This window comes from Narcine bancroftii, chromosome 6 (assembly GCF_036971445.1).
Source record: "Narcine bancroftii isolate sNarBan1 chromosome 6, sNarBan1.hap1, whole genome shotgun sequence".
Lineage (NCBI taxonomy): Eukaryota > Metazoa > Chordata > Chondrichthyes > Torpediniformes > Narcinidae > Narcine > Narcine bancroftii.
The window spans coordinates 29826906-29849012 of record NC_091474.1 but is presented as its reverse complement, the minus strand read 5'-3'; the positions used below and the strand labels follow the sequence as shown (position 1 = coordinate 29849012).

General features: G+C 45.0%; 1 protein-coding gene across 11 annotated transcripts in view; it reads right to left on the bottom strand.

The window, feature by feature from the left end:
- The window catches only part of chd6 (chromodomain helicase DNA binding protein 6), a 218775-nt gene that overhangs the window by 11610 nt on the left and 185058 nt on the right, over positions 1 to 22107 (bottom strand). For 9 of the 11 annotated variants that reach the window (XM_069884536.1, XM_069884540.1, XM_069884534.1 and 6 more), the window contains 7 exons: positions 19208 to 20758; positions 17608 to 17762; positions 16478 to 16699; positions 10647 to 11078; positions 7069 to 7257; positions 6466 to 6606; positions 930 to 1034 (listed from right to left, as the gene is read on the bottom strand). In XM_069884536.1, coding sequence (XP_069740637.1) covers positions 930 to 1034; positions 6466 to 6606; positions 7069 to 7257; positions 10647 to 11078; positions 16478 to 16699; positions 17608 to 17762; positions 19208 to 20758 — 2795 coding nt within the window. The remainder of the gene's footprint in view (positions 1 to 929; positions 1035 to 6465; positions 6607 to 7068; positions 7258 to 10646; positions 11079 to 16477; positions 16700 to 17607; positions 17763 to 19207; positions 20759 to 22107) is intronic. The other 2 variants (XM_069884535.1, XM_069884542.1) reach the window with 2 other exon arrangements.

Below are 22107 nucleotides of genomic sequence, written 5' to 3'. Positions count from 1 at the left end.
ACTTTTACAAGGGTCATACTTTTGACTGCAGTAAGTACCTGTGCTGTTCAAGGCATCGAGAGCTTGGACAGGCAGCCAGGGTGTTGGGGCATGGATGAGCGGGTGGCCGAGGTGAGGATCTGCAGTCGGGACATTGTGAGTTCTGCTGGGTGCTGGGTGGGTGGCTGGGCATCAGGAGCTTGGATGAGTGGGCGGCTAGGGTGAGAATTCGCAGTCGAGGCATCGGGTGCTTGGAGCCAAAAAGTGGGGGGGGGGGGGGGGGGGTGAGGAGAGGAGAGGAGAGGAACTATTACATGTTATTACATGAATATATAGTGTATACTGCTGTTGCTTGAATCCAGATAAAGAAACATGCTATACAAGCAGCAACTCCCAAATCTGAGACTCTTAACCAAAGATCAGAAGTACAGGGATTTTACTGTATTACACATGACCCTTGGCTTAAAAAAAAGGATCATACGAAAAGGGTAAATAAAACATGTGGAGAAATGGGAGGCCCTTCACTTCTGGAGAAACAATAGTCAGCCAGAGGAGGTTTTTGGTGAAGGATTGAAAGTCGTTGGTGTTCAGAGGGACCTGTTGTGGTCCATGTACATAAATCACTGAATGCTACACTAGCAGATATGAGGAAGGCTGTTAGTCTTTACTGAATAAGGATTTGAAATGTGAAAGCAGAAATATGCTGCAATCACACAAAATTCCAGAAAGGGAGTGGACAAGGAGGTTAGTGCAGAAAAATGGTGCTGAGGGTCAAGGTTAAAACTATATTCCAGAGTAGCAGAGCAGGCATGAGAAGCCGACTCCCACACTCCCCTGTGCCCAATACCCCTCAGCCTAATGCTTCAGGGCAACACTTGGCCAATTCACCAAGCTGTAAAGAGAAGAGAAGAGGCTCTCCTGCACCTGCCATGTTTGATGAGCAGACTTACCGAGTGCTTCACAATCTCTGCCCATTCAGGTGCCACAGCGTAGTCTGGGTTTGCATCCAGCCACCTTGCCAGTTCTTTCATCAGTGGTGCCATTGCTCCCCCCAGCTAGGTTCACACATAAACAAACACCCATCATCAAATTAATGCAAACACAAAAGCCTCTGTTCCCTGATCTGCGTCTTCCCTGCGGCCTTGATCGACCCCACTCTTGGACACCAAGTAACTCCATTCCTGGGATCCGATCATCTCTTCCACACGATGCCTTCCTCCACAGCCTGACCGAACCCCCCTCAGTACTCCCCACTCAAAGTGTGAACCACACTCAGTAATGCCACTCCACAGTGTGATCTTCCCTTAGTACTCCACACCTCCACAGTGTGACCCTCTTTCAGTACCACCCCTCCCCCAGCATTGCCCCTCCCATGGCACTCCCATTTCCCTCAGCGCCGTGCCTGGAAGTGCTTTATTTGCCCTGAATCTATTAATTGTTGCTGTCCTTCAGCTTGCCTGGACCTTCTGCTCTGCAGATGTGAAATTGAAGTGAGAGTAGAGGAAACCTTTGGGAACAGTGACCAAAGTCGTCATGGAAAATTATTTGGTTGGCCCTTGAATTCAGGTCCCGAGATTGGGAAAGGTAGATTTTGACAGTCATAAGACAGGACCTGGGAAAAGTAGATTACTCAAAGAGAAAGCCACATTTGATAATGGAAGGCGTTTAAAAGCGAGACAGAATAAGTTCAGAGTCAGTATGACCCCAGTAGGGTAGGAAGCAAAGATGGTAAACTGAGGGAACCCAGGCTAATGAAGGATATTGAAGGGTTCAACAGGGAAAAGAAGGAAGTGCAGGTCAGGGCGAGAAAGTTAGTAACAATCAAGTGAAGATTTATAGGTGAAAAATAAGAGAAAAAACTAGGAGGGCTAAAAATGATTTTTTTCCCTTTGCCTTTTATGGTTTATTTAATATCGGGGGAAGGTATATATTTGCTTGAGTCTTTTAAAATATTCGAAAAAGAAATTAGGAGGGCAAAAGAGGCCATGAAATGACCTTAGAAATAAGGATTAAGGTGAATCCAAAAACCTTTACTAAGTACATAAGAAGCAAGAGGGTAGATCCTCAGGGACTAGATTTGTGGAGCCAGGGGATAAGAATACTTATCAGTATTCACTGGGAAAAGGACTTGGTTAGCTGGACAGTTAAAGGAGGACTACACTGTTATCCTTAAAAGTACCCATATCTGTAAGGAGAAAGTGAGAGAACTATTAGAGCACATTTGAGTGGCTGACAGTAATTCTCCCAGGAAGCAGAGGGAAGGAGTTTGCTGGGGCTTTGATGGGATGATTGCATCATGGTTAGCTACAGGTGCAGTACAACAAGCCTGGAGATACCTATTGTCTCCACTTGTTTAAAAAGGCAGTAGGAATAAGCCTGGAAACTACAGGTTGGTGAGCCTTCCATCATTGGAAGGGAAGTTGTTGGAGAAGATTCTGACGGACTTGGAATGGAGATACCAGCATTATTCTGTTCATGCCTCACCAATCTGTGAGTGAGGAGTTAACTCAGAAAACTGATTAAAGGCAGAATGCATGGTTTACTTGGTCTTTAGAAAGGGTTTGAAAAGGTCCTGCATGGTTGAAATTGGTAAAGTTACATACATGGATGACAACATAGTAAATTTGCTGACAACCTCATACATAGTGAAAGACAGTCATCTGAGGATACAGTGGGACAAACATCAGCTGGAAAGTTGGACAGAGCAGAGCAGGTAGAATTTTAATTCAGACACATCCCATGGGAGGTTAGTCAGGAAGATTCAGATGCAGGGTATTCATGGTGAAGTAGTGAATTGGATTCAACAATGGCTGGACAGCAGAAACAAGAGAGTAGTGATGGATAATAGCTTCTCAGATTGGAGGCCTGAGATGAGAGGTGTACCTCAGGGATCGGGGCTGGAACCATTGTTGTTTGTCATCTATATCAATGATCTGGATGATAATGTGGTAAATTGGATCAACAAGTTTGCAGATGACAGTAAGATTGGAAGTGTTGCGGACAGTGAAGATTTTCAAAGCTTGCAAAGGGATCTGGAGCAGCTGGCAAAATAGGCTAAAAAATGGCAGATGGAATTTAAGGTAGATAATTGTGAGGTGTTGCTTTTTAGAAGGATAAAACAAGAAAGGACATACATGTTAAATGGTAGGGCACTGTGGAGTATGGAAGAACAGAGGAACCTGGGAATACAGATACATAATTCCCTAAAAATTGTAAAGAAAGCTTTAGGAATATCAGCCTTCATAAATCAAAGTACTGAGTATAGGAGTTAGGATGTTATGGTAAAGTTGTATAAGACATTGGTGAGGCCAAGTTTGGAGTATTGGTGCAGTTTTGGTCACTTAACTACAGCAAAGGTATCAATAAGATGGAAAGAGTGCAGAGAGGATTTACTTGGATGTTGCCTTAACTCCAGGAATTGAGTTACAGGGAAAGGTTGAACAGGTTAGGACTTTTATTTCCTGGAGCGTAGAAGAAGGAGGGGAGATTTGATAGAGGTATTTAAAATTATGAGAGGGATAGACAGAGTAAATATAGATAGTCATTTCCATTGTGGGTAGGTGAGATACAAATGAGAGTGCATGGGTTAAGAGTGAAAGGGGAAAAGTTTAGGGAACTTCTTCACATAGAGAATGGTGGGAGTGTGGAATGAGCTGTCAGCTGATGTGAATGCAGGCTCAATTTTAACATTAAAGAAGAATTTGGACAGGTACATGGATAGGAGGTGTATGGAGGACTATGGATTGGGTGTAGGTCAGTGGGACTAGGCAAAAAATGGTTTGACATAGACTAGAAGGGGCGAAAGGTCCTGTTTCTGTGGTGCAATGTTCTATGGTTCTAAGTCTGAGGTAGTACACTTTGGGAAGTCAAATTTGGAGGAAATTCCCAGTATATAGCAGGTGTCTTCAGTGGGGTGCAAGATTCAGTTCTGGTCACCTCATTACAGGAAGAATGTGGAAACTTTGGAGAGGGTGCAGAGGAGATTTACCAGAATGTTGCCTGGATTGGAGAATGTGTCTTATGAAGCAAGGTTAACAGAGCTAGGGATTTTCTCTTTAGAGCAAAGAAGGATAAGAGGTGACTTAATAAAGGACTACAAGATTATGTGAGGCATAGAGTGGTCAGCCAGCATTTCTTCCCCAGGGAGTCAATAACAAATGCCAGAGAACATCTCTACAAGGTGAGGGGAGGAAAGTTTAGGGAGATATCAGGGTATTTTTTTTATTTTTTACAGAGAGTAATGGATTTCTAGGGGTGGTGGTGAAGGCTGGTAGAATAGGGGCGAGACAGGTACATGGATGCAAGAAAAAGAGTTATGGGTGTGAGGACGGAAGGTTTAGGTTGTTGAGTAGGTTCATATAGGTCGGCACAACATAGTGGGTTGAAGGGCCTGTACTGCACTTGCTTCATTAGATGGGATTATCACGCTGAAGTTGTACAAAACTTTGCTTAGTCTGCATATCAAATATTGTACAGTTCCAGTCACTACACTTCAGGAAGGATATGTCAGCAATGGAGATTCATTAGGATGTGCCAGGAATGAATAGCTGCAGTTGCAAGGAGATATTGGATAGGCTGGGTTTATTTTCACTGGAACGTGGGAGGCCAAGGGATACATTTGTCACAGTGGTGGAGGAGGCAAATACAATGATAACGACAAAATGGTGATTGGACAGATACGGAGAGGAAAGCCAGAGTGGAAAATGGGCCTGATGTGAGCAAATGTGGGTGGTGTGGATTGGCATCACAGTCGACACAGACAAGGGGCTGAGAGGGCCTTTTTCTGTGCTTTATGTCTTTAAGATGCTGGAAACTCTCCTACTGCTATTCCTGGAAAATGTACTTCCACAACTCACTGCAGCTTTGCCATGAAGCCACCCAACATGCACTGTGGTAAGATGTTCAGGTTTTAGCCTGTACCCCAAAGAGGACCTCATCTTAAATGACAGATCTAATCCAAATGAAGTGAAGTACCATATATGCCATTGTACATAACGACTTAAGTATAGGACGACCCCAGAATTTCCACCTAAAATGCTGGTTGTGAGTCCCTTTGTATTAGAGGCCCCCAAATCTGGCACTCACTGCTAACCAGTGGATGCTGTTAAAAGCCAAGTCACAATATTTTAATAACAAATTATCATTTTAAGATTTTAAATTTTATTTGGCTATTTTAAAATAAACCACTGTCGGCTCCTGTAATAGGCCATTTAAAGCTTGTAAAGAGCCAACAGCAGTCGGATTGGGCTGATGGACCCTGCAGAGGAGCGCTGAGAATTTGCAAATAATTAACAGGGCATGCGCGAGATTATGTCGGAGGCAGATGGGGGCAGTGTAGCAACCGTTGTCAAGCTAAGAAATTTAGACTCTTTGTATAGGACGACCTTGATTTTAAGGTGTCATTTTAAAGTTTTGAGGATTGTCCTACACAACAGCATATACGGTAACTTTTAATTTACCGCCCTTGTAACTAATCAAACATAGAACAATGAAGCACGGGAACAGGCCCTTCAGCCCCCGATGCTTGCCAAATTAAATTAAATCTCGACTACTCATATGTCATCCATATCCCCCTATCATGAGTCTATCTGGAAGAGACTTAAACATGACCACCACTTCTCCTAGCATCTCATTCCAGGCACTCACCACTATCTGTAAAAAAAAACTTGCCCTGCACATCTCCCCACAAACTTCCCCCCTCCAACCTGAAATCTATTTCCTTTACTATGTGACATTTTTACCCTGGGAACAAGATTCTGACTTAAAAACACAATGCTGGAGAGGCATTGATAAAGATGGACAGTTAGAATCTGGTAAAAACACAACGCTGGAGAAACTCAGCAGGTCAAACAGTGTATTTTATATAGCAAATATAAAGATACAAAACCAATGTTTTGGGCTTGAGCCCTTCATCAAGGTATGAGCAAAATTTAGGCAGGTGCCTGAAGGCAATTTTGCCATATAAAGCACAATGTTTGATCTGCTGAGTTTCTCCGGCATTGTGTTTTTATGAGATTCTAACTGTCCACCTTTATCAATGCCTCTCATAATTTTATGAACTTCCATCAGTCCTTCCTCAGCCTCGACATTCCAGAGAAAACCCAAATTAGTCCAACCTCCCCCTAGAACTCATATCCTCTAATCTAGGCAGGATCCTGGTGAATTTCTTCTGTACCTTTTTCAAAACCACCGCACCCTTCCTGTCACAGGGCAACCAAAATTACACACATTATTCCAAGATTGGCCAAAGCAAAGGTTAACAGCCACAACGTGATCTCCTCACTCTAGTAGTCAGTACCCAATCTAATGAAGGCAAGCATACCATACTTCTCCTCTACACCTTATCAAGTTGCAAGGAGCAATGGACATGGGCACTCTCCCACTCCCGCTCCCTCTGTAAATCATTGCTTTTAAGAGTTCTGGATACTTTTCCCTGATATTTGCACAGACTGACCTCTGCCTCAATTTGCCCTCATACAATCTTACCTTCCTTCCACTTCCCTTATGAACGACCGGTACCCTTTCCTCCCCAGTCAGCGCGTTGATGTCCAGCTTACTGGGGTCCTTGCAGCGATGCCTCCTCTGTTTCGGACGCTCGGAAAGGCCATGTAAAATTGCGGTGCAATTCTGCCATAAACAGAACAACAAGGTCAAATGTGTTTCTTTGTGATAAGATAGTCTAGCATCAGGTTGATCAGGGTGGAAAGGAAGCTGTTGATTTGACAGTTTTCAGATCTTTCCTCCCTCCCTCTTCCAACATGTTGACCATTTCAAAGGTGACTGGTTACACCCCTGCAAGGGGCCATTGATCATCAGAAAATTGAATCAGTTCCTTGTGACATTCAGGCCAATCACACCATCAGAATACCACATCTCTGATTGGATATTTTGGACCCAGCAACGATGAAGAGAAATGCCAAGTTCAACATGGCCCTCTCTGAAGGTAAGTGAAGTCTTTCCACATCAGCTCAATGTGTCACATAGATGGCACATGACTCCTCCTGACCCTGATGCTCAGCTTAGGCACACAGGGTGCCTGGGCAAGTGGGGCAATGCATCTCAGAGATTTCACACTAACAGCATACTCACGGGAGTCAGGTTGGACACGTCCATGGTATAGGTGGGATGCTGCCTCAGCCACTCAATCAGACTCTTGTTTTTCTCTTCCTCCTCGTTCGCCAGTTCCTGCTTGCCCTGAGGAAGTTTAATCATCATACTGGCCACACTGTCAGCAGAACTAGCTGCCCCAGAGAAAAGCTGCTTCGACAGGTCTGTCTCCTTCGTTAAAAGAGAACCCAGAATGAGAATCACGCCGTGTGTCCCTGTATTTCGTGCCTGCCTCGCTCTTGATACCAACAGTGCTGGCTCCCACATCCCGTCTTTGCTCTGTAAACACATAACAACACCTAACAAACAGCCTCGCACACATACCATGCAGGAGTAGGCCATTCCGCTCCACAAGCCTGCCTTACTATGCAATATGCCCATGGCTGATCTGACTGGAACTTCAACTCTGTATTCCCATCTGCTCTTGGTAACCTTTCACTCCTTAGAAGAGAAGAATATTCCAGATCACATCAATGCTCAGTGAAAAAAAAATTAATCTCAACTCCAGATCTTCAGCCTGCAATTTTACATCAATGGACTTTGGTAACAGAATAACTTGCCTGAGGGAATACTCTCTCTATGTAAGCCTTTAATCATTTCTTCATCTCAGTTCTGAGGAAAACACTCCCAATGTTTTAAAATCCCCCGAGATACCTCCAACATTCCCTTTTTCAGAGGGTGTCCAGGAGGACAAATTCTAGGATCTGTGGCAATCTTTTCAAGCAGATTTTTTTTCTCTCCAAGGCTGCATTGACTGCCCATCCCTATTTCTTGAACTGTTGCAGTCCTTCTGGCAAAGTACTCCCACAGTGTTACTGGGAGACAGACCCAAGGACGGTGTACTTTCAAGTCAAGGTGGTGCATGAGTTGTGAAGGACACTCAGGGTGCTGCTCCTCAGGGCTTAGAGATCACAGTTTGGGAGATGCTGCTGGACTAGCAGGTTTCTTTCCCTGTCATTAAGGTATCTGTCTACATCCTTAACTGATAACATTGTCCCTACTTAGAAAACTCACCTTACTGTTCCTCTCCAGGACTCTTGGCTCTCTAAATATAAACATTTTTTCAACTCTCTGTCTTCAATGTTCTTACACTTAATCTTATACACAGATGGAAGGTTAGTGGCCAAGTTAATAGTTTAACATCCCAGAGATCTGGGCCTAGAGGGAATCAATATTTCCATTCCCAATATAATAGTTGGAGAATTTAAACTTGAGTTATTGGACAAAACTGAAATTTATAACATTTGGTCTTGATATTCATTATCATGAAGCCACTGCATTAAAGCCCATTGGCCCTCTCACACTATTCAGGAAAGAAAAACGCAATCCAACCCTTCTGGATGGCCAACTTCCTCCTCTGTAGTGGCAATAAAAGGCCCCACAACTCACCATGTCCTTGTGATCAGCAGATGCCTACTAATCCATTCTCCACACTCAGCAGTAACATTCTACATCATAGTACACACCATGCATATCTAAATCCTTCAATGTTGTCAGTCGCTGGTTTCACCAAACTCCTCAGTATGTTCCACATTCAGACACCTTCCTCAAACCCCCATTCCCTCTAAATGTGCCCGCTGGTCAAAGATCTCTCCATTATGGGGAATAATTTCCCTCCATCTACCCATTCTGTACTCCTCACAATTTTGTACACCTTTCCTCAGCATCTCTTGTTCCAAAGAAAACTACCCAGCCAATCCAGTCTCTCCATTCCTAAAACATTCCATCCCTTACAGCATCCTGGTGAAACCAGTGAACCAATCAGCTCCCCCTCTCAACCCCTTCCTGCCTTGCACAGGGGTCACTCCCTCCGTGACTCCCTAGATCACCAATCCCATCCCCCTCCAACCAAAGAAGGCGCAACACCTGTCCCTACACCTCCTCCCTCACCACTGCCCAGAGACAAGAGTTCTTTCGGGTGAGGCAGTGATTCATGCACACTGCTCCAGCCTTATCCACTGCATTCAGTGCTCTCAATGTGGTCTCGTCTACGTCGGCGAAACTTACTGTAGTCTTGGCCACCATTCTGCCGAGCTCCTGCCCTCTGTCCACTACTGCCATCTTAACTCCTATTTCATGCCACTCAACTCCATTCCCATTCTCACCTGTCTGAACTCAGCAAGAGGGAACATACCAGAAGAACACTGGGTAGTGGCATAAATGTTGAATTCTTCAATTTCAAGTGATCATACCTCCTGTGTCAATGGGGAGAAGTGGTAGAGGCGAGAACAATGATTAATTTGATGTTTTGGACAGGTACATGGCAAAGAGAGGTTTAGAAGAGTATGGGCCAAATGCACACAAGTGACACTCGCTTGCCAAACTGAGTCAGCATGGATGTTGGCCTGAAGGGCTTGTTCCTGTGCTGTAAAACTCTACAATTATCATGCTCCTCAAGCCTGCCTGCCATTTGAAATGACCGTGGCTGATCTGCCCTAATCCTCCTTTTCTGTGCCAATTTCACATCATCCTCAATTTCTAATCTTTCAACAAGGGTGGCACGCTTATCATAGCAGTTAGCACAATGCTGTTACAGTGCAAGTGACTGGGGTTTTAATCCAGTGCTGTCTGTAAGGAGTTTGTACGTTCTCCCGTGTCTGTGTGGGTTTCCTCCCACCGTTCAAAATATAGTGAGTGTTGTAGGTTGATTATGGGCTCGTAGGCCAAGAGGGCCTGTTACCGTGCTGTATGAATAACTTTAGAAATTTAATTTGTCCACCTCTGCTGCCTCCAGTTAACCAGTCTGCACAACTATCCGATGTTGAGAATTTTAGAGATTCAACACCCTTTGCAAGAAGACCAGTCTTCCACGAGGGATTTTCTCAAAGATCCAGTCGACATTAACCACACAACCATTCTCTTCGCACACATTTAGTCACCCTCTCAAGAAATCTGATCAAATTAGTCATACAGGGCCTGCTGGCGGCGTACTGCCTCCCTTTGTTTAATCCCCATCTCCCCAAGCACAGCTCAACTGCAGAACTCTGCACAATCAGCCTGCCTGAGCCATGCTCATCATTCTCATACAAACCTCTTGGCAAGAACAGCATATCCAGGGGGAGCTTACATCACACTGAGGGGTTCCCAGCAGGAGGAATTTGTAGAGGGGCACTAGGTATGGGGTGGGGAAGAGGGTGTAAGTTCCCAAACAGTTAGCGTAGCGGTTCACACAACACTTGTAGTTCCAGCGACCCCGGGTTCGAATCTGGTGCGGTCTGCAAGATCTCCCCATGTCTGTGCAGGTTTCCTGCAGGTGCTCCAGTTCCCTCCCATGCTTAAAAAAAAGTACTGAGGGTGTAGGTTAAATGAGTGTAACTGGACGACACGGTTTGTGGTCAAAAGGGCCTGTTACCCTACTGTATCTCTAAATTTTTAAAAAATGATTTGGAATTTATTCACAACATTTATTGTTTTCAATTGTCCCATGAGTTCAAGTTTCTTAATCTAATGCAACAAAGGGAAAGAAACTAGACAGTACTCAAGGTAATCACATGCTGCTGTTTCCTTGTGCCAATTGATCTTGAGGCTAACCTTTACTGAGCAGACTGCTCTTCACCTACCAGATTCTCTGTCTTTTTCTCCTTCATGAAGAGGATATCAACTCCTTCAACATTCTTTCGCCGCCCTCTCCTCCTCCTTGATGTGTCATCTCCTCTATAGGCGCCGTTTATCAACTGTCCTGTGACTGGATGGACGAGGCCTGCCTGCAGGATCCCGGCCATGTCTGCCCTGAAAGCAGTTGAGGGGTCCAGTGAGCCCAGCTTCGGGGTGCTTGTACTAATAATGACTGGCACGGAGCCAGGCGCCTCTTCAGATGCCTTTGAAAGGTCCATGGCAGTTTCCTGCCAGCCATTCAAAATTATAGGAGGGCGGGTGAGAACTGGGACAGCCTCCTCCAGACTCTTCCTCTTTGCACCTCGATCTGTCTCAAACTCGTATTTCCGCCTCCTCCTCCTCTGATCCCTCGGAAACGTTAATGCAAGTAAGCTCTCCTGCTTTCCAAATAAAATTGCAATGTGTCAGCAACACTCACAACATCTTAGTAAAAGAATAAAACCCCTGCAGCAGTGTATATAAACCAGGAGAGATGCAACCCATTTCACAGTAGAATACGGACATCATCCAGGTCAAGGGGAAGCACCAGCTGTCCAAGCAGACAGACATGAATCACTTACCCTGGCTTTAACGTCGTTCCCAGCCATAATCATCCAGGAAGAACCAAAATGGACCAGCTGCATAAACACTGAGGCTGCAAGGATTGACTCCCTCCCCATTCTACCATTAATAAAGGACCAGTCGGAAGTGTGATGGAGTATTCTGCACTTGCCTGGATGAGTGCAGTTCCAATGACATTCAAGAAACTTAACACTATCCAGGACTGAGTAGCCCAGTTAATGGGTACCCTATTCTTAAACATCAGCGTCCACCCCGTCCAGCAAAGGGTGCACCATCGATACTGCAGTTTCTTTGCCTAGGCTACTCCGACAGCACCTCTCAAACCTACTACCTTTCCACCTGCACAAAGAAGAAAGGTAACAAATGAATGGAATCAGCTGTGACTCATATCATTCTGACCTGCACTGCTCCTGGATCTCAATCCTGGAACACGGCATCACCTGAAGGCATTATGGAAGAACCTTCACCGAAAGGACTGCAAAAGTTCAAGGTCTCAGGACACTATAAACTAGCTCTGCTAGAGGCAGCTACACCCCTGAAAATGAGTTTTGATATAAACAAAAACTTGGTAATTCATCTGCTGCTGTTCTCAAGTTTTCACTCAAAGCAAGAGAGCCCGTTATGGTCAGGGATGAAAACTATGCTTCTAATCTTCCTGGCATTCAGTGAGAGGGGCTACGATTGTAACAACATTTGGCAAAAGACTGAAAGGAATTTCTGAGGTGTGTTCAGGAGAACTTTACAAGGAGCACAGCATTGCTGGGCTTGGTTCAGAGAAATGAGCTGAATCACGTGGGGCAAGTTGGAGAACAATTGGGAAATAGTGATCAGAATATCATAATGTTTAATGTTGATGTGGCAAAAGATTTTGACAACTCCAGGGTAAAACAGTCAATTGGAACAGGGACACTCATGAATGGATGAGGACACATCCAGCTGAGATAACCAGGATACAAAGCATGCCAGGCAAACTGTAATTGGAAGTCTTTAAACAGAGACGTTTCTGCTAATTTCTAAATAAATTTCCAGGTGGAAAGAGGGCAAGGGAATTAGTCCAAAAGGATGGAATGCAGAAAGTGAAAAGGCTATCTCAGTGGTCAGATTGTTAACACACAAAAACGAAAATGATTACATAAAGTTCAGAGGGGAAGTAAGAAAGGAAACAACTGTGAGAGCATGAGAGAATACTGGTAGTATCCATGAAATGAATTATAAAACATTCTGCAGGGACGTAAACAGGATGGAGGAGAAGTGAAGATTATCAGGTACCAGAAAAGGAAATCTATTCCAAAACTGTGACAGTCTGGAGCCAGGTGATCCTAAGGTTCTGGTTAGCAAGTGTCACCTAATGCCTTCCTCTTCTACTGATTATTGAGCAAAGAGTCATTCATCCTGATTTCACTTTTGCAAACACATTACTGGCCAATTTTCCATGATGATGCCAGCATTGGAACTGTAAGAGAACAGCTTAGCTGGAGGCAGATAATTGTGGAGCTCAGATTCTCAAGACTTGTGGTACCTAGTGCTCTCAGCTAGTTCTTCAAACCAGAAGGGGCGAATGGAATTGGCTGAAGATGAGATCTCAGGATGAAGCTGAGAAGGATCAGCCACTTGTACTTCTGGCTGGGCATGGCTACAAATCTTCCACTATGTTAAGGATGGAATGTTCTCAAAATCTCCTCTTCCCATTATCCATGTAACCATCCACTTGTGGGGTAGGAGTGCAGAGCTCTGATCTGATCCATTGATAACAGGATTCCCTAATTCTGTTTTGTATGATTTTGGGTAATGATCTGGAGATTTAACAGGTGGGTGCACCCTTTATTCAGAAGGCTTGCTGCTCCTTCCAACATGCACCTGCAATCACATTAATGCGAGGTTGAATCCTGACTTGACTGTAACACTACAGGGGAGGGAGAGACTGGGCCAGCTTACAGATGTGTCTGATTGTCCCCAGAGCCTTATGTAAGCCAAGATATTGGCTGCCAAGCGGTTCGAAGTCAATTCCATTTAGGACATGCCACACACCATAATAAAGGCTATCCTCAATGTGAAGGAAGAGTTTGACTTCACAAGGACTGTGTGGTGGTCACTTCTACCAATGCTGCTGTGGACAGATGGATCTGTAACCAGAGTATCCGTTGGTTTGTTAACTACCTGGTGCAGACCCAGGTGTAGAACTAAGTTAGCTATGGCAGTGCTACCCACCTACTCTTCAAGGTGGACACTGAAGTTCCCATCTCAAGTACATTTTGCACCCTGGCTACTCTCAATGAATCTTCTATGCTGTTAACTGTGGACAAGCACGGATTCAATGGACACAGTAAAAGAACTGGCTGAATTATTGCCAAGTCACTTTTTATGCACGAGAATAACTTTGAATATTTAATATCTATCTATTTTTTGTCTTTTTAATTCAATTATGCAATCTATTGTAGTTGGGTTTTTTTTTTACACCAAGTCCCTATTCGACTACAGCAAGTAAGAATTTGGGTGCATATGTACATTGTTCAATGTGTACGACAATAAACTCATTATTAATGATATTATTACCATCATCATCAGCTGAGGGAGGACGAGAATGGTAATCAGGAGGAGCTACCTTGCCCACGTTTGACCTAATGCTGCAGGATCCAAGTCAATGTTGAAGACTTGAAAGGCTCCTCCTCCAATGGATGTGTCCTGCCAGTGAGACAGGGTGATTCTGGAGATTATGATTGTAAGATCTGATTCTAGGTGTACGGCTGTCAGGCTGAGCAAGTCTGCGGAACAGCTCCCCCAATTTAAACCCAGATATGTGCCCAGAACACCTTTGTAAGGCTGACTGTGCTGTGGTGGGGATAAACTGCTACGTTTCAATGTGGTTCCCAGCTCTATGAAGGATGGTCCTTCCAGTTTTCTTTTTCTGCTGACCCAAGAGACTGCAGAAGCCAGAATCTGGAGCCAATAGTGAGCTGCTGGAAGAACCTGGTGGTCAGGGAGTATCTGTAGAGGAAAAGGGGAAGAGAGCAAATATATATTGATGCAGGGCCATAGCTCAATGTCTATGCCTCCACAGATGCTGCCTGACCCCTTGAGTTCCTCCTCCAGCAGTCCAGATTTTATTCTTTTTCTGTTTTAACAAATTGAACTGAAAGGGTAAAATACCTGCAGGGTTTTGAGGATACGACAGTGACTGATGGAAGAGCTGGAGCATTGTGAAAGAATAAGTTTAACGAACATGTTTAACAAAGGGTTAATGAGTTAGGTGATAATAGAGTTGCCTTGTAACATAGGTGGGAATGTGATTGCCTTCTAATATGATCTTCCTTGTGCTACAGTGAGATGGTAACTAACACCACAAAGAATGTAGCAAGACCAAATAGGTAAAGAAGTACGATCATCCTATTTTTGTCAGCTTGTCTGCAGACACCATATGTTGTAAAAACAAGAATCATCAGCTGTGTGAAACTTGTAGTTTCAGCCAGACCCCTGCCCAAAGGTGTATAAAAATGGGATGGATACTCTGTATGCTTTCAGTGGGGCTCGGTGTAGAGAATGAGTTATTGAACTCTTTCTTTGTACCCCTCACATCCGCTAGCATTATCAAGGATGAATAAAGAAACTGTTGTAAACTTAATTGGTTCTGCTGTGATCTGCTGTTTGTTTTATTACAGTGCGAGCTGACTTTCATATTGGCGTAATTGACAGGATCTCGCTGGGACAGAAGTCACTTTGGACCGAGTAAGAAGCCATTGGCGTTTGGGATGCTAGAGAAAGGATAAAGAGGCATCTGGAGATCCATTGCATCTGCCTCCCACCCTGGTTTCTGGGAACACTGGGTCCCTTGTCCAAGGTTGATCTGGTTCCCTGCCGAGATCCAGAAAAGAACCAGGATAGACTAATCAGTGGAATGTATGTTATAAGGTTTACGTGACCGCAGTGGTTATACGGATAACGGGATACTGGATTGCCAGAGGCTAAATTTTAATTTGATCGATTGGCCAGAGAGGCCTGGATAAAAATTTGATTTGTAAGGCAGTCAGGAGATAAAATATGGATAAGATTGGATGGGGGATACCCCAGTACAACAAATATGTTAATTGTATCTGAAATATGGTAAAGAATTTTGACAGCTGTTGGCAGCATTAACAAATCGACTGGGTAATGAGGCATTGCCAATTAGAGGAACATGGTCCGTATGGGATACAGATAAAGCAAAACAACTACTTTGGGAAAAACATGGGAAAGAAATGGAGAAAGCATATACAGGAATGGAAGGAACAGGGAAGCTGGAGCGAAAATGCAAGTCAGAGAGGGAAACCTGTGTTTGTAAATATCTTGAGCATAGGAGAAACACCTGTGGCATGCCTAGTGAAAGAATGATTAATTATGTGCAAGAACTAACTGAAATTCTTGAGACCTTACATTTGCAGATTCATTGCGCTCAGGGAAACGAGGAGGACAACATGGAGGGACCAAAAATCCAGCCCAGTCATTATGTTCTAATAAGGAATTGGGAGCGGGAAAAGTCGGCACTAGGGTGGAAGGACAAGCAAAATCCCTGACCAGGCTCCTGAGTGGCAAAAATGGACAATTATTGCAAGGTCTTCTTCAGTGACAGACCATTCTACTGCGGTGGATTATATTACATTTTACATAAGTAAGCTTTTAAAAGAGGTAGATTATGGGGGTTTTGAGAGCTTTGCTGAAAGAGAGACACTGCGGCACCGAGTGCCTCTGCAAAGTCAGTTTGTGTGTTCAACGAGCAACAAATCTCTCTCTGAAACCAATTGCCTGAGTGGTAACCGATTACCTTTAAGCACCAGAGCTTAGCGAAAATTCATAAATGTTAAAATCTGTGCACAGTGGAATTGCCTGATACCGGTGAACTTGGAGGAGTGAGAAGTGAGATTGGACTGTGAACCAAAGAACTTTCCTGAACATATACACATTACATAACGTGCAATTAGAATTAGAAGGGGCTTAAGTTAGGTTAATAGTAATGTGAATTTCTATTGGTGCTGGGTTTTGGGATCTTCTGGGCCTGTAACACTACATTCAGTACCTCTGGCATGCATCATTCTGGTGAGGAGTCTGAGGGAAGTTTAAGCTCCTTCCTCTTCACACTACACACCACCCCCTATCCCTCCCTATCCCATAATGGTTGGGGTTACCAACAGTATCAGAAGGTTCTGCAGGTGCAATTGGAGATTGAGATTTCTGCAGGACTTGCCTTTGGAAACTGCTGGGAGGAGACAGAGCCATGAGCAAAGCCGAGAGTGTGTGCAGCCTGCAAAGGGACACTGAGGCAACTTCTCACATTCAGACTCTCTGCTGGGGCAGCCATGGAGTACATCACACCAGCTGATTCGAGGTTCTGTTGCTGTGCTGATGGCCATTTCCCTTTCAGCACAGCATGGCAGATGTTGTCGATGCGGTTTATGATAACTCGATCCTGAGAGAATGAAAATAAGAAAAATGCAACACATTAATGTAAATCTGTCAATTCAAGAAGAGAGAGAAATGCTCAGTTCTAATCGAAACAGAATGTTAATGAATTGACGCAAGAGCTTGAATTCCTGTGACGAAAACCAAGCGTTTCAGACTTAACGATTCACTTCATGGCAAGTTGCAACCTAAGGCTTCCAATTAAGCTTGTACATACAGGAATGTGAAAGATGCTCAAATTGTTTGTTTACACAATGCTGGATGAAATTTAAAATTTGGAGAGAATTCATGTTCTTCAAATAATGACAAAGGGTTCTGCATTCACCCAAAATGGGAGCTGAGGCTTCTTCTATGTATACTCATGTAAATGTCAAATTTTTTGGACCACTTTTATAGGCCAAAATATGGGGAGGGTTGACTTTTATACAGGTCAAACTTTGACATGTGTCATTCAAAGCATCATGACCTCAGGTGGCCAGGACTTGGTGGTGTAAGTCCGCAGGGTCAGGCGGTTAGGGGGGGGGGGGTTGGGGGGGGGGAGAGGAGGGAGGAGGTGTCAGGAGTTCGGATGGGTGGGTGGCTGGAGCCAAGATCCACAGTTGGGAGCTTGGATGGCTGGGTGGCCAGGGCATTGGGAACTCCGGTGGACGGACGGCTGGGGGTTTCGATGTGCAGACGGAAGCTTGGATGGATGGCTATTTGGAGTTCCAGTGGGCAGGCGGCCGGAGCAGGGTCTGCGTCAAGAGCTCGGATGGGCAGTCGCTCAGGGTGTCGGGAGCTCCGGTGGCTGGTAGTCAGGGCCAAAAAGGGGGGAGGTTGACTATTATATGGCATTGACGATTGCACGAGTATACACGGTATTTTCCAGCTCATCTGAAGTGAACCCCTGAAATGTGTCTCTGTACTCACGCTCACCTTGGGCCACTCAGCAGAAGAGTAGAGTGTTTTCTCCTGCAGTAGCTGAGCAATGGTTGGCTCTCTGATGTCCTGAAGGAGGGTGTCCTGAATCTCATCTTGGACCAGGCTGGTAGATGTGTTGCTCTCTTCATCAAAATTCTTTAGCAGGGTAGCTAAGAACACCAACATTCTTTTTGTAATAACAGCTGAAGTTGTTTAACAAGAGTCATACAATTATGATCCTGCTCTGTTACCTTAAATTGTATTTTGAAATTCCGCACTAGCAAATTGAAAGTTAAATTCCAGAATCTGACAACTGTTGAACATCTTTCACAGGAAAAACCACATGATGCGTAATTATCTTCAACTGTCTGACTTGTTGCCCTTGTAGCACTGCATCCTTTCCTCAGGAACAGATTGTCCAAGGTATAGTCCACCAAAGCTCCATACATTCCTAGCCAAACTTTCTTTGATATTCTAGGATTTTTAATAATCACTCAAAAGGGGACGTGGCAGATCAGAGAATCCCACTTCTCCATCACAGTCTTTACCTCTAGCTCCATGTCATGCACACAAAGAAAGGCATCCATCACAGCTCCACAATGTTGCCGAGATGCACAGATGCTTCTGTTCAATTAGGTTTCTGGGGCATGCCACGGGTGTTTCTCCCATGCTCAAGATATTTACAAACACAGGTTATTCCTTTAAAAAGGCAAATTACTTTGACAATGTGGTACTGCATTCCACAGAAACATCCATTGGCATTGATATAGCACCTTTAGTTTGGTTCCCAAACCTCCTCGCGAACAGTGGTTTTCAACCTTTTTTGTCTACTCACATATCATCGTAAGTTATCCCTTTCTAACCACGGAGCACCCATGGCATTCTATTCCATAAACCTCTGTAGTTAGTAAGGGATTGCTTAAGGTGGTATGCAAGTGAAAAAAAAGGGTTGAGAACTACTACTCTAGGATGTCTGTGGCTTTTGCCTCTGACACCAACCTGGTGACCATCTTGGTTACTGACTGCTGTCTCCAGGAAGACAAGGGGTCAATTCAGCCTCTGCTATTCTCTCTGGCTGATTTGCACCCATCTTGGCTACAAAACCTCAAGGACCTTACTTGACATGGAGCAACTTGAAATGGCTCTGGTAGGCCCTCGGTTTTTTGATGGGTGGGGGAAAGTTGGAAGGAGGTGGAGGAAGGAAAAGCATCAAATGTGAAGGAGAGTCTTGACTCCATCCCTGATCTGCCTGGTTCTAATTTTGGGGTTTCATCTTCTGCTCTGGACTCACCCTTCAGGCAAATACCCTCTTATAATTCAGTTCAGTCACTCCTCTAAGGTGCTACATACTGGCCAATGCAAATCCCATAAATGCAGCACCCTCCCATGGTTCAAGCCCTGTAGCTTAGCTCAGGTTCATGCTTAACTGGTTCATAACAAAAAAACACATCAGAACGTTTTCAAAAATGCAAATTCGTGACTTTAAGGGTTTGATTGTTTCAAGAATACTTTCAGTAAATTTATAAAAAATTCTTGTGTTCAGTAAACTAATGAATCCCTTACAGTTAGTTGCTTATTTTTCCCTCCCAATTTCAATAGATCGAAGAGCAGCTACCTTCAGGCTGTGAATTATCTTCCTCCGATTTCTCTTCAGTTTCACACAGTCTATCCTTCATGCAGTCCTCAAGGAGATGCCGGATTGTCAGCTCCCTCTTTATGGGGACAATGCCTTCATGGGTGGAGGATGGATCTGGCTCATCCGGCACACTTTTCAATGTGTCATATGCAGTTCCCAGCGACTGAACTCCAATTGCCAAGCTTTTTTCAGGTACTGCCTCAAACCCTGGGAGGTCGGACTCAGCGTGAGCAATGGTCACCAAATCCATTCTTTCTGACAAGCTATTCTCATTCATAGCCACCCCTTGCAGATCACTGCCTCTCACAGCTTCAGTGAGCATTGAACCACTGAGGTCCTCTGTACTTGCAAGCATGGCAGTTGAAGGGTTTGGCTCAGTCAGTTGGCTGGCTTTACTCCATGGAGTATCTGTGCCACAGGCTGCAGTCTGTCTGTGACACACGTCTTGGTAGTTAGTCTGCATGTCATAAATATGTCCACCCATGGGCCTCTCTCCATCAGTAATCTCCATCAAGCTCGTATCCACAGTACATTCGTTTTCAGCTTTAACTTTCTTGTTCCGCACAAAATCACATGGAGAGGTGGCACCAAGCTCCGTATCCAATACTGGCTGCACTCCAGCCACATCACATACAGGTGCTGGGCTATCTCCCACCTCCTCCGACACACCCTGCACTTCCAGCTCACCGTTGGACGTCACCTGCAGAAAGTCCAGACAGTTCACTGGCGACTGGGCAGCACCAACACAAGCAGGCTGCAGTTTTCTCAATGGCACAGTCTCTGCACTGCTGCAAGATCCAAACACAGGCTTCTGTGAACTGTCCACTCCATCACTCTCTGTACAGATGCCACTCACTTCGTTTGTCTCCTCACATGTGCGGTGTATTTTCGGTAGAGTATAAAACTTGGTCTGTGTGCAATTGACAGGTCTCCATTCATTTCCTGCAGCCACTGATTCAGATGGACTGAGGTTAGCCTGGGCAGCACTGCACTTGTTTACTTGGTCACTAGCATCCTCTTCATGCTTCACTTCCGAGCATTCACTGAGCATTCCCAGCTGGGGGCTTGGATCATCCAAAGCCTCCTCCATCTTCTCTTGCTCCATGTCAATCTGCTCGATGTTGTCTTTCTCCCCCAGGGTGAGCACAGTGGAAGCAGGAGAGGCCGACTGGCTGAAGTTGAGGGAGGACTGGCTACAAGGTGCTGGCACGTTTTGGAAGTAGGTGCTGCCATTCTGGACATAGTTTCTGTGCGCCTCTCGGAAGGAAAGCTGAGGATTGTTCAGGATGTAGTAGTCTGTTCTGCTGAGGCCGTGTTTGGCAGTGCCGATTAGCAGATCGCGGTCATGTTTACCACATTCCCACCACACTGGCAGGTACAGACTGGGACGGCAGAGTTTCAGCCGCTCGTTCAGTTGTGGGCTGCGCAGAACTTGCTCCCGAACCTTGCGCAATAACTCTATCCGGTACAGGGTCCTTGAAGCTCGTTCCTCTGTGATGGGCTCGACAAAAATGCTTGGATCTGAAGCCTCTGAAATAATGAAAGTGTAGTCAGCTTCCAGTTACAATGTGCACAGGGCAGAACAGTCCTACTGAGGTGTATGCCAAAACACGCAAAGTAATCGGTAGGCATTATACTAGCCCAAAGAATCAGTTCCCTTCTACAAGCAGGAAAACGTGCACTCTTTCAAGAGTTATAGGGAAGCAGTCATACCCAAGAGGCAGGAGGCAGGTAACTGGGTGACAGTCAGGAGAGGGAAAGGGAATAGGCAGGCAGTGCAGGGTACCCTGTGCCCTTCCCCTCAATAACAAGTATACTGTTTTGGATATGTGAGGGAACAATCCTCAGCCGACTGGCTGAAGTTGAGGGAGGACTGGCAACAAGGCGCTAGCACGTTTTGGAAGTAGGTGCTGCCATTCTGTACATAGTTTCTGTGCGCCGCTCGGAAGGAAAGCTGAGGGTTGTTCAGGATGTAGTAGTCTGTTCTGCTGAGGCCGTGCTAGGCAGTGCCGATTAGCAGGTCGCAGTCATGTTTACCACATTCCCACCACACTGGGATGGCAACCACGGCAGCCAGGTCTCTGGCACAAGTCCTGTGTCTCAGAGGGAAATGAAATAAGGGAGGAGAGCAATAGTGATAGGGTGAGTAGAATAGACATGAGATCCCATGGAATTGATCAAGATTCTTGCATGGTGCCAGGGTCAGAGATGTCTCTGACTGAGTCCATAGAAATCCTGAGGGGGTGGGTAAGCAGTTTGATGTCATGGTGCATCTTGGTACCATGACATAGATACATAGATAGGAAAAGTGATGAGGTCCTGAAGGATTAAACAGGGAGTTGGGAAGGAAGCTAAAGAGGGTGATATTCTCTGCTTTGCTGCCTATGCCATTCACCAGTGAGGGGAAGAATAGGAAGTTATGGCATGTGAATGCAGGGCTGAGGAGTAGGTGCATGGATTCAGGTTTGTGGATCATTGGGATCTCCTCTGGGGCAGGTATGACCTGCAGAGAATGGGCAGGTTGCACCTGAACTGGAAAGGGACCAGTATCCTTGAAGTTAGGATGGAGAGAGCCATTCAGTAGAGTTTAAACCAGCTGGGCAGTGGGGATGGGAACAAGAACGTTAGGTTAGATGATGGAACAGTTGGTAAAATGGTAGATGCTAAGAGACTGTAAGGAAGAATAGAAGATGGAACACAAATGCTGTAAGTTGGATGGGTTGTAATGTATGTACTTTAATGCAAGGAGAATTAGGAACAGAGATGAACTCAGTGTGTGGGTTAATATGTGGAACTACAATGTTGTTGATGTTACAGAGATGGCTGTCTTGGGGTAGGAATGGCTGCTGAATGTGTAGGGTTTTAGATGCTTCAAAAGT